Source organism: Barbus barbus (genome assembly GCF_936440315.1).
Source record: "Barbus barbus genome assembly, chromosome: 3".
NCBI lineage: Eukaryota > Metazoa > Chordata > Actinopteri > Cypriniformes > Cyprinidae > Barbus > Barbus barbus.
In genome coordinates, this window is record NC_136731.1 from 3,270,329 (window position 1) to 3,284,187 (window position 13,859).

General features: G+C 37.7%; 1 protein-coding gene across 1 annotated transcript; it reads right to left on the reverse strand.

The window, feature by feature from the left end:
- Positions 1-6,046: 6,046 nt before the first annotated feature.
- LOC306850594 (GTPase IMAP family member 9-like) lies at positions 6,047-10,542 on the reverse strand. Its single transcript, XM_079386301.1, has 3 exons — positions 10,409-10,542; positions 9,958-9,990; positions 6,047-7,754 (listed from the first exon to the last, which is right to left on the reverse strand). The coding sequence occupies exons 1-3, from the start codon at positions 10,419-10,421 to the stop codon at positions 6,787-6,789; spliced, it is 1,014 nt and encodes a 337-aa protein (XP_079242427.1). The 5' UTR covers positions 10,422-10,542; the 3' UTR covers positions 6,047-6,786.
- Between the last annotated feature and the right edge of the window lie 3,317 nt (positions 10,543-13,859).

The following is a 13,859-nucleotide window of genomic DNA, read 5'->3' on the forward strand; positions in this document are numbered from 1 at the left end:
TTTATCAACGTTATTACCAAGTATTTTCTGATGGTTCAAACAGGTTTTGTCTCCAGGCCCACAAAAACAACCAAAACAAACATAACCGAAATTAATAAAATAAATCAAAGTTCAAACCTAGAAAGGGATAGTTGGAAATCACGGGCTTCCTAGCACCTCTAGGGGCTGTGACAAGGACTGCAGAGCGAGGCTCTCTGGGGTTGTACTGCCTAGGGAGGTGATGAGAGAGATAGCTGGGCAGACCGAGCACACTAAAGCAGAGAGGCTCTCTAGTCCTCTTCAAGTTTCATATTAAGTGAATGGCTATATCTTAGGTGTTGTTAGGCTTGGTGGTGAGCTGAGGTCACCCGGGTGAACCCCAATGGTTGGACCTTGACTCTCCTGAGCACGCAACTGCAGGGGCTCCTGATCACTCGCATCCATGACACCTGGTAGCAACCACTCAAACAGCAAATGACTTGGCACAATGTTGCATCACTCAAGTGAAGGAGGGCCAACAACTAGCTGGCACAGCCAAAATTGGGTTTCGCCTGTGGGTCCCAAGTTACTCGGACCCACCTTTTGGGCCTCGAGCTATGGATGAGTTCGCTCCTCTCAAGAGGGTGGACCACCGTGTAACTTCACAGGGTAATTAACCAAAATTACCCTTGTGTGTCAGTCAGTATGGTTGATACAACACTTGAGGTATCCCATTGCTGATGTCGTGTTGCGTGTTGTACAGGATCAGAGGTATCCGAGGCGCACCCCCCCAGTACATGTCGGGTAGGCCAGGCAGAGGAGTCCAGTCACCGAGAGCTCCCATGGATGATTCGTCAGCTCACTGCCCAAACCCCAGGGGGCATGCTACCTAACAGGGAACATTGAGGGGGGACACCAAAAAGATTAAGCGTCTAGGATACATGAAGCAGCTTGATGCCGGTGGTGGTGGGCCACTAATAGATTTGAGGGCTCATTGTGCACCGCGGCGGCTAGCATTGCCTATGTCTATAGGGGAAGGAGAGTAAAAGGGTAACTAAGTAGAATTTAAAATTAGAAACCCAGTTAAAATGTCCTAATTGCTTAGGAAAGTAAATGGAATTTTTTAAAAATAGATTTAAAATCTAAGAAAATTAAATTGTTCTCAATAGGTGTAGCTAGACTTAACTACAGACTGGAGTAGATTAAATAAAATAAGCCCAAATAAAATAAATAAATAATTGCTGCAATTAACACAGTAAAAATAAACCACACAAATAATCAAAAGCATGTGGGGGAGACCAAAGTAATTGACAGCCCAACAGAAGATGGAACAGAAAAAGTGTAGAGGGAGGAAAGGAACTGTTACACTTTCACACACTGTCTCTCTAAGTGTTAGTCAGATGCTAAAAGCTAACAGCTGAGGTAAGGGCTTTAGCTTCTATCCATGTAGGGTCGTTAGCGCGGTAGCTTCGGCTACATGCAGTGGTCTGTTTACATTAGTCTGTGACGTGTGCGCCGTCTTGAGTTTGAACCGGAAAGGCCTCGCTATCGCTTTCCGGGGTCAGACGTGGCTAAGAAACCGATGCACGCTTAACAGCCGGTGTGCGCGGAGCACGTGAGCCTGATGTAGACATGTATGGGAATCTCGCGCTCAGGCTGTCTTTCACACTTCATTCATAACTTACACAGCGCGTTCACTTCACAGACAATGGCAAAGAATTACACCATTAAATCGACCATCAATTGCATCACATCAAGGATTAATATGAATGCCATGATACGCGACAATAAACAGACGACGTACCAAAAACTGTAGTGAGATTTTTTTCTCATCACACAGCTAAACTGAAGCCACTATCCTGAAGAGATTTTATCTGTTCAGGAGAGACTTAGCGGTTTAAAACAAAACCCCGAAAGTGGGGGTTTTCTTTGCACAATATTAAATAGATTTAATCTACAACTCTATGCGCTGCCGATCTGAGAGGTTCTAGTCAGATATGGGGCTTATGCGGTTCAAAACTGAAAGTGGAGATTTTTCGCCCAGGATCAGTTAAACTTAATATAAAACAATTTATATGCGCTGCCGATCTGGGGTTTCTTCACCAGATATACGGGGCTTACGCCGGTTTCACACTGCAAGCGTAAGCAGGGCGTAAGCAGCGCTTATTTTTTTCGGCGCCCATGTTAACGGATGAGAGCGTTCACACAGCACGCAGGGGCGGCGCGGCAGCGCGTAGCAGGAGCAGAGCAGGAGCGGCAGTGCCGCGATCGTTTCGGCGCCGAGTCTATTTTTGCTGCGCCGCTTACGCTCAATTAAAGTGACAAAGCACTGGTTATGGACAAAATACACACGAAAAAGTTAAATTTTTCCCCAGAATGTAAATTAATGACATCTACTATGTTGTAAATAAAGTATAAACTTCAGTAAAAAAAAATAAAAATAATACTATATATTACAAAAAACTAAATAAAATAAAGTTTTTGCTCTAATCACTAAAATTTGTTTAAATAATTTATACTGTTATTTCAGCTTAAGTCACTGGTTAATTGTATTAATTATATTAGCCTATATGTGTTATAACTATATAGTAAGTTGCCGTAAGAACAGGTGTCATGTTGACATCATGATGACGGTACTAGTGCTAATGCAAAGAAGACAATCATGGACGACACTCGTCTAATCGTGGAGGTTGAGAAGCATACAGTTATTTATGATCCTCATAATTTACTATATAAAGACTTGCAGGCGAAGGAAAAATCATGGGAGGAAGTTGCATCAGCACTCGGTGCAGAAAGTAATAACCTTTCTTACGTTTTTGTTTTCAATTTTTAGCATGCCCACGTACGAACAAATGAATAGCTAATTAACTAAATACAATAGACAGAATAAGGTCACACATGCTACATACATCTACGCTGTAGACTATACTGTATGTCTATTTCAGACTTAATTCTCGATAAATTGATCATTAAAAAACGTGTCTATTAAGAAGTTTAAGGTTACTTATTACAGACATCTTTTGGATTTTCTATATGTTTTTGATGGGTAATGTATGGAAATGTTCTGTTTATAAGATAGATAAAAACTACAAATGATTTTCTTAGTCATGTTTTTTTTGTAATGAAATAGGTAATTTATACCATAATTCATATATCAAAATATTAGCATTTAAATTATTCTACACATATATAAAATATGTAAAAGCAATTACTGTGCAAGGTTAATGACAACCTTAAAAGCACTGTCAATACTACAATGTAATGTTCAGGATAAAGCATTGTGTTGGCCAATCAGTAAAGAAACAACACTGATGAAATAAAAACATTTATTTAAAAATGGATACTTTTCACACAATAATCACACATGTATAAGAAATATGAGATACATACGTATACAATTAAATGTTTCAAGTTGAGGAGGAAGGTAGGCTATTCTTCCTTCATCTTACATTGTGTGTAAACTGTACAGAGTGTACCCAAAGTCTGCGTCTCATCCTTTTTCGTAGTCTTCTTAACAACATATATAGCTTCTTCTGTCAACAACTCTCACTACACGCAAACAAATCATAAAAGAAAGTTGAAAACAAACTTATATTTCGTAATTTATTAAAAAAATAAATACAGTTTTCCATCTGTAATGTATTTTAAATAGAAATAAAACAAAGCTAACTTATTACCCATTATTGAGAAATCTGTACAAAATCCGCGGTTCAGGTGCGCGCTGCAAACGCTGCCGGTGTGAATGCAAAATGGATACGCGCTGCTTCTGCTCTGCTTCCGTCCTGCTTGCGCGCTGCGTACGCCCTGCTTACGCTTGCAGTGTGTTATGCTGTTCAAAAATTAAAGTGAGGATTTTTCGCCCAAGATCAGTTAAACTTAATATAACACTATTTATATACGCGCTGCCGATCTGGGGTTTCTTCGACAGATATACGGGGCTTATGCGGTTGTTGCAACAATCACTTGATCAAGATTTTGACTCCCAGTTATCATTAATCAGATACTGACCTGCAGTATTCTAAGATTAATTTTGCTCCGTGATCGGGCGAGGGGGCATGCATTAGTTAGCTACGCTAATGATTAAACCCACGGGAGTAATAGTCTAGTTGTATGGCATTGGAACAATGGCATAAATCTAGCTATACATAATAAGGCCTTAGTTTTAAGATAAGCGAGGAACATCGCTTGCTATCTTCTTCGTGCTAAAAGAGGTTTTCTTCGCTCACTTTAGGGCGGATAAAATAGCATTAAGACACGCTATAAACGGTTTAGTCGTTTTATAGGGTCTAATTTATAAGCAGCAGTTAATTTAAGTCATTAACAGTGGCTGGTTTCTCAGTGAGAAACTCGAGGACTGTTAAGGAACGGAAAGTGGGCATGTAACCTACACATTCATTCACAAAAAGACGCAATTGGATAGTTTGAATAAACACACATAAGAAACACAATGTTACTGAGTCTGCTCACAGAACCAGGTTTAAAACGTTGCCCGCGCATCCTCCACCAATCTGTAGCAAATTAGCTCAAAGTGAGATGAACATAATTTATCATAACGGGTTGTTATCAATTATATATTCATCCTCAGGAGCATTAATTAACCTTAACTGTAGCATTAATAGTACAATAAAATGATTTGTACGTCCGCAGTATGGACAGTTTCAATCGTCTATTGACTCTAAGGAAAATTATTTCTCTGGTCACGAAAAATTTATTTTCCTTAGAGTCAATAGACGATTAAAACTGTCCGTACTGCGGACGAACAAATTATTGTACTATTAATGCTACAGTTATTTCCTGAGGATGAATATATAATTGATAACAACCCGTTATGATAAATTATGTTCATCTCACTTTGAACTAATTTGCTACATCAGGGTGCTCAATAATGTGTCTTTGACCTTCATTATGTAGATTTTGATTATACTGTGTTGTACATAAAATACAAATAATCAAAACCTACTAACCACACACAACCTTGTTTTTTGTTTTTCTAAAAAATGCAAACATGTACATCCATCCTGCGTACATATTTTTGTAGCACAGTTTGTGATGAATACAAAAAACATGTTAGCCAATATTATTGTCACGAATCTGGTCCATGCTCTCCTGGTTTACCACCACCAGAGGTCACCCGTTCACCACATTGACTCTCACACTACACAGCACACTGGACTACAGTTCCCACAATGCATTGCACAGATCACAGCTGTCACCATTCACTCATCACACACACCTGATGTTCATTTCACAATCACGCACTCACTATTTAACCTGGGACTTGCTCTTGCTCTGGGCCGAGTATTGTTAGCGTTTATCACTCGTCTAGCGATAGCAACTTTACAGAGCCATTGTTATAGTCTTGTCTTGCCTTGTTTATCTTGCCGTGTCTGACCCTGCCCGTGTTTCCTGGATTTACCCCTTTGCCTTGCCGTTTGGACTGTGTTCGCTCCCCGTTTGGATTATTGCTTTCGTTTCTGGATTATCTCTCTGCCTTGCCCCTTTGGATACTGTTCACTGATCGTCGACCCACGCTTGTTCCACGGATTGCTCTGTCTTGCCCTTGCCATACCTGTTTGCTGATCTCTGACCCTGCCTGATTTCTGACCATGTTTCACAATAAAGCTTTGCATATGGATCCGCACGTCTCACGTCTCGTCAGCCCCGTAACAATTATGTTATAAGTAGCTGAAATAAGCAGAAATGTCAGGGCATGTCAAAACATCTCAAGAACCCCCAAATCACCTCAGACTCCAGAGGGTTAAAGGAACTTTGGAGTGCAAATATTGACCTACAGTGATGCACTCATCTGACATGTAAATAAGAGAACTCAGACACACCCCTGTTCTTTGTTGAACTTTCCCTTAAGCCTGTAAGTTATTCCTGTAAAACGAGATTTGTGTACCTAGTTACACTCTAGAAGAGAAACAAGTGTGCTTTTCTACATATAACCAGACAAAATAAAGGGATTATCAGAGAAGACCATCTATAACATTCATATCGCAACGTTTCAAATAAGTAAAGAAGCAACAACTGCAAGTAATAGATGATCATATTTCAATCTGTCCAGAGGAGAATTAAACAACACAAACACCATTACAATCTTTGTTTATTACAACAACACTTTCACCTGTCAACAAAATCTCTTATTGAAATTTAACAGAGCTTTAGATGTTGATAATTTACTGGTTTGTTTAAGGTCAAAACCTTGTTTAAGGTTTGTTTAAGACCCCAAACCCCCCCCCCCCCTAAATTAGCTTACCCAAAAATATAATCACCAAGTACTTTTGAAGCAAAGAAATGCTATACATAAAAGTACATTTAGTACAATAATAATATAAAACAATAAAAATTGAATTATTACAAGAATCAATGTTGTTTTTTATGCAATATTGAAATAAACATTTGTATTAATGATTATATAAATGGGAAAAAAAATCCATTTTGAAGACTCTATAAACAATTTAAACATTTCACTGACACCTTTTTAAAATCACATTTATTTTAAGTTCAGATTAATAAAAACAGCTTGTCTAAACTTAGTCTTTTAGTTGCAAAAGTAGCCCTGATGTTCATCCTAAAACTACTTTGTCTACATTTATTTAGGTTCTTGTAAAATGCTGTTTAGACAAATCATACTACTGTAATAAAATGAAGATGCTGAATTCAAACAGTAAAAAATAAACCTCAACCATTGTTATTTATTTTCACAAGTTGCATGTCTATATATAACTTATCTGTATGTGTATAGCAATTCTGTACAATGCAGGCTTATGTAGGAAAACAGTGTTTACTGTTTTCAAAACAGTACTGTAGATATTAAATGCAGCATTAAGGAGCTATACTTAGTGATCTCATTTTCATAAAAATGTGAGGTAATTGAAGGCCAAAATCAAAGCCGCAAAGCTTTAAAATAATAATAACATATTTCAGAATAGTTAAGGGTTCATTTTGTAAAAGTTGAGCCAAAAGATTTGCACAACATGATATAATTCTACTCCATTTTCCTTGCTGTATTATATATAATACAGACACTCCTGCAGCAAGTGTCCCTACTACAATCCGTGTGTCATTTAGGAAAAATGCTCGAAAGATTGTACCCCCAATTATCAGAATTTCACAACTCCCTTCTGTTTTTTCGCTATTATTCTCAAACCAATCACGAATCCTTCTTTCTATTTCTGTGAGTTTTCTCTGAGCTTCCTGGTACATCTTATTGGTGTAATGCTGCCATCTGTTGCTCTGCATGAGTCTGTTTTCTATCTTCTCTAACAGTTCAGTAACCTGTGCTTGATTTTTTTTATCTTTGTTATTAAAACAGTGATATCCACCCTTGCATTCATTAACCAGCTTTTTCAGCTCTTTGCTTTTCTCTATATATTTCTCTATTGGCAGATCTATCTGATCTTTATGAGTGAACAGTACCATTGTGTACTGCATGGCCTTTTCCCCAAAGTTATCTTGAATCCATTGCACTGTCATCTTCTCCTCATCTGTGAATCTCACTCCCAGTCTGATGACCAGCAGAAACACGTGAGGACCAGGAACAGACATGAAGACCCACTTCTCAATCTCAGACTTCAACTCCTCTTGACTCATTGATGTATCAGACATTCCAGGAGTGTCTGTCACTGAAATGTTTTTTCCCTCAACTTGTGCTTTTTTCATCCCAAACATAGTACTAGACTCAGGGCAACAAGACACATCAAATCTATCTTTCCCTAGTATAGTGTTTCCTGTTGCACTTTTTCCTGATCCAGTTTTACCCAGCAAAACAATCTTCAGATCTTCCACTGTGACTGTGAAAAACCATAAAATCCAATTAAATAACTTTACTTAAAATTAATGCTGATTGCCTTGAAAAAACGCGTAAAGTGAAATCAATAAGTCAATAATAAGACATAACTCTGTTAGTATTGTTTCCTTTAGTTGATCTCTTGACTTCATACAATAATGTTTTCAGCCTGCTGTAGTTGTGTGATTCTAAGAACACTTATTTCAGCAGAATAAGCCCAAATGATGTTGTTTTTCTGTTGATTATTACATTGCTGGTATAAGGTTTTGTGTTTGTGAACAGCTGTGCTTTGTCTGTTATCTTCATTGCAGCTGATCTGTTTATATGTTTTAATCTCACACTGTAGTATCACAGAATTCACACATTAATAACATAAAAACACTCAAAAATGATTTAGGATAGCTTCCTAGTAATTTTATTATGATTTAGAAATCTTCATCATAACCACCTCATCCCACTGAATTTTAGTTCTCTTTGCCACAACAAATGCATTTTAACACACATGAATGGGTTAAGAAAATCTAACATTAAAATACAAGAGTCAAGAGCCCAACCAAAGCAGACACGGATCACAAAAATGGTGGTTTGTTGAAATTTCAACATTTTTTCAACATTAATTGCAGTTGCAGAAGTGATATTGAATCAATACCATTAACATTGAGTTATGGTTTTCATCTGCTCTGTTACTATCTGGGTTAGTAATCCTGAACTTGATTAGCTTGATCAGATGTGTTTGAGTTGGGTTGGAGCTAAATTCTGCAGGTCTGTGGCTCTCTAAAGGGCTTTCCACACTGAGCACGATGCGAAAAAGCGAGGGCGAATCGCCCGCAAATTTTGCTTTCACACCGAGCGCGAAACGAATGTTCGCCTTCTGCAAATTCACGCCTGCACGCTAGGGGGCGCCGACCAACAATGTATTTTTCCTGAGATATGTATCGCGTATATGGATTTAACATCTAAATTAAGATAAACAAAGCTTAGTTCGACACCAGAAACACAAACTATCTATAATGCTTACAAGAATAGGATACATCCTAAAATATAGAAGTACAATTAGCATCAAGCTACACTTAAAAATGTGTTTAATTATTAATGTATTTGCTTACCCACTTTAAACCATCATCAAGTGCATAACTTAGTAATAACTTCTGATTGTGATTTTGATTCTATAATAATAAGCAGACACGTTTCATAACGGTACTCTTGCTAATGTTAGTTATAAACATCCTTTATTGCTATAAAAATAAAATGAGCTGCATACAAAACATACAGAAAATATATCGTCATAATCATGTCTATTTGCTTTCATATATCACGTGTAGAAAAATGTTTCACTTTTATTTTTTTAAGTTCTCAAATACCAGCGATAACAAGAACTCAGCATCCACTCTCTTCCAGGATACTCTTCTTCAGTGTTTGTTTACACCGGTTTTCGAAACAGCGCCACCATTCTCACCTGTTTGTGCAACAGCAGCTGCTCCGGTCACCTTATCCTAGCTCAAATCTGATTGGACGGAAGATTCATTGGACTGGGTGAAAAAAAAATAATAATTTGCATTTTCGGTGCGCGAATGTTCACAGCCTGTGTGGAAGCATCAATAGGAAGCTGTTGTTTTATTCCAGTGCAACATCACGTCTGAAATTTGTTTCACTTTTTCGTGCTCAGTGTGGAAAGGCCTTAAGACCTAACTTGCCTACCCCCTGGTCTAGCTCACGGGTCCTCAATTCTGGATGTCTTTTTGGAACCCACCAGCTGAACACCAGCTTGGTTTTGCTGGTCTCAGCTGGTCCAACGAGCTTGGCAAAGCTGGTTTTAGCTGGGCCGTCAGCCTGACCATCTAAAAACATGGCCAAAACTCCTCTAAAGCCAGCCTGCCTAACCAGCTAAAACCAGGCCAGAAGACCAGCTTAGGTTGATTTTTTTCTGTAGGATAATTAATTCTCTTTCAGTGCCACCAACAGTGTTTCAATAAGTTTCAGTTTTTAATACTGATTCAGTGGTTGTTTGCTTTCAAAGCTGTTTTGTTCAATGATGACATTGTTTGACATACAATAACATACATACAAAAAATTTTCATTGAATGTTGTGCTATAAAACTAATGTTTATTTTATATTTAAATATCTGTATTAAAACATCTGTATAATCATAGTATAAAATCACAAATATGATTGATGAAACAAAAGTGAAATGAATAAATAGTCTTACCAGATAAATCGGTGGGATCTTCATTTAAAGATTCTATGAAGAAATAAATGTTTATTTGATTTCGGTTACACTTTATTTTGATAGACAACTTTAGACATTCTACTAACTATAAGTAACTTTGTAACTACATGTCAACAACTTCAGATTCATTTGCAACTACATGTCTACTAACTCTCAGTAGGGTAGGTTAAATGTTAGTATAAGTTGACATATACTTGTTTCTGATAGTCATTGTGTTGTATGTTGTGGACCCATCAAAATAAAGTGTTAGAAGTTATTAAGCAGACAGTCTACTAATACTCTAATGACTGCCAGTTGACATGTAGCTGCAAAGTTACGTACTGTTAGTAGAATGTCTAAAGTGGACTATCAAAATAAAGTGTTACCTTTAATATATGTATTATTTGTTTCTAATTAACTGATTATCTTTTACACATATAAATGTACTCACCTGTGTCACACATTATGTCCCTGTTTAGCTGGAAATTATCACTGTAATGCACTGTAATTTGATAGCAATAGTTAATTACTTAAGCAGTGTATTTTTTTCTATAATGTCCTCAAGCTTTTCCTTCAAGCTGAAGTGAAACTCTCATACCAGGTGCTGAGGTGTCTATCCGACAGATCATATGATCACACGTAACACAGGCACTTTAACCAATCCAAACAGAGCAGAAGGATACATTTGTTTATGCTGATATTACATTTGTTTACTCCATGTATCATTTTGTGTGTGAGTTCAGCTGTAAAATAGGAGGTTCTTTTCTGATTGTGACAAAAAATATACTCTGGCTTATTAATCCACTGAATTTTTTAAATAAACATATTAGGCTTTGCATATAATGCATAATGATATAATGTATCATTCATAACACTTGACATACAAGTCAATGGTTCCAAATTAAAATGTATTTATCAGGGCACAAAATAAAATGAAAAACTGATGGCTTTTGACTGTTCATTGTAAAACGAAAAAAGCACAAATGTTCCTCAGCTGCCACGCTAGCAGAAGCATTTAAGGAATCTCTAAACAACTTTAAAATAAACTGACATATTCTGTTCTCAAATAAAGTTCTTATGTCTGTGGTCTCACATGGATTTTAAATAATAAGTTCCCTGTTATTGTCTGTAATTTTTCAATTTTACTCTCTTTTTTTTGTCTCTCTCAGGGCCTTTGCATAAAGGCAAAGGTAGAATTACATTGTTCCAGTGCATGGAAATCAGCTTTGGTCACATGCAGTCAAACTGGTTTTGGTTTTCCAGTGGAGTTTTTTCATTGGTTTGTTAAGTCAACCTTACTACACTTTTGCTTTAGTGTTGTTATTGCTAACTAAATTTAAAAGAAAATGACTAAATCAAATATCAAAATGATGATTAAAAAAGTAACCATGAATTTATTTATTGCTTGGGTCAGGTCATTTTGATTGAAATACAGTATATGTATTTAAAATTGCTAGTGCAATCGTAGGACAACCACAAAGACAATTTAATTAAATCTATCAAACAAGAGTCAAACAAAAAGCACAGGTCATTATTTGTTCTCATCCCTTGAATATTACATTTCAGCTTTTACCATCAAAAAGACGTTTTAGGCAACCTCAAGCAAGGAAAAATGTGTACCAAATGTCATTTGTGCCAACTGCTGTTAGGATTTTAAATACTGGGATATGAGTGTGAGATGGGGGGGGGGGGATTGTGTTACTTGTGTTATTTTTTTTTTTGTGAATTGTGTGAAGATGTTAAATGTATTTGTGTGTCGCCGTGCCAATCTTGCAGAACTTCTCCGCGAACTCATAGAAGGGGTAATCCTCGCGGATCAGGGCGGCGAAGCGGGAAGCGGCGTCCATGGAGGGAAAAACTGGAACAAACAAAAATACTTTCTAAAAAACAAAAATGTTGGATGACGCTTACTGTTGTCGGTCCGGTATTCTGTCAGATCCCTCTCGGAAACAAGAGGCGCGGAGATAATGAGATTCCAATAATCCTTTTATTGAAACACAGACAAACGAGGAGCTTGGGGAGAGACGAACATATACGACGTTCAATACCGGACACAGGGGCAGGGAAACACAGGGCTCGAGAGGAGGGGGAAACAAGACACAGGACTGACAACAGTAGAGAAAAAAAGATCATCGCTACTTCCGTTTCATCCCGACTTTAAGCATTACTGCGGAAAAGAGGGAGAATAACTTTGACCAGAATAAGACACTGGATGTCATCCGAAAGGACTGTGAAACCTGTTAGTTTATTCAGTTTATAACATAACAATCATATCACATTCTGATATTATATCGAATAAATATATTTTAAGTAACATTTTTGATTGTACTGTTCATAATTATAATAATTATCATCAATCATAGCATATATTAGCTTATTTGTTAAGATTTATTTATTTATTTGTTATTAAAAGCAGTCATCCCTAACTGTGGTTTAGAAAAGCTAAGTAGTGTTGTTAAGCACAACATGGAACGAAGCTGGCAATCGTTCATAAATAAGCACAATAGTAGCATGCATTTAATAGTTTATTTATAACAAATAATAATCCTTCCGCCAAGCAATGTAGGTTTTCAGAAATGATTAGCAGAGTGGTTGCCAAACAACATCCAGAAGCAGCAACACAGAGATTCAGTGGTACAGTAATACTGATGTTAATAAGGTATTTTACAACATCGTTAAATGTGGCTCAGCCAGTCACAATCAAGGAATAGGCTATAATGTGTTATAATATAATAACAAACTGTAATACATTATGAAAGTGACATTACGTGGCCAAGTATGATTACTCATACTCAGAATTTGTGCTGTGCATTTATCCCATCCAAGTACACACACACACACACACACAGCAGTGAACACACACACCCAGAGCAGTGGGCAGACATTTATGCTGCGGCACCCGGGGAGCAGTTGGGTTTGGTGCCTTGCTCAAGGGCACCTCAGTCGTGGTATTGAGGGTGGAGAGAGAGCGGTGTATATTCACTCCCCCCACCTACAATCCCTGCCAAACCTGAGACTCGAACCTGTGACCTTCGGGTTACAAGTCCGCCTCTCTAACCATTAGGACAAGACTGCCCCGTTATAGATTACTTGTTACTGTTAGTTACATTGTAAGGTAAGGAATTACTTTTAAATGTCTCATAATTGTAATGCGTCCGATGACTCCTATATTACGTTTGAGTTACCTTAACCAAAATAACTACAAAAGTAGAACTTAACATTCTAAAATGACAAAATGTACCGCAGAGCATTTTACATCCAGTAGAGGGCGATATGGTGTAGCATAATGACTGTGGGCTATCCAGGCCATCTTCACCCATTAGCCGCTTTTCCACTGGCCAGTGTGAGCCGGGCAGGGCTAATAGCCTCGGATCTCGAGCACAGAGGCCAAAATAATGCCGCGTTTCCACTGTCGCCCCAGTAGCCTCGCGGCACTCCTGTAAAACCCACACTAAACACGCCTTCACTGGACAACGTCACACAATACAAAGTTCCACCAGCGAGAGGGCGATGAATAAAATAAATATTCCCAAATAGGGAATTTGGCAAATATGACATAAATCTGCTGCATGAGAGGTTGGAGAAAGAGCTTCCAAAGCATAAGAGACATATGAAGAGCTCTTTTCCAAAACGTGATAAACGCCAAATTTAAAAAAAATGAGTTTGTTATGCCATTTTGCTGTGTACTGAACCTATTCACTGCTCCATCAATGTTTCATGCCAAATCGCTATATTTCCTTGTTTAAAATGTACTGCAAGATGCAGTTCCTTTCCAAACCGCTATAAGTGCCAAACCTGTTTTTAGCCAAAATGCGATATGTCCTCTCGACCAATCAGAATTTGTTCGATGCAATCCAACATGACGACGCTTTGAAGCGTTTGTTTGTGCTCAGTCTTCAAAA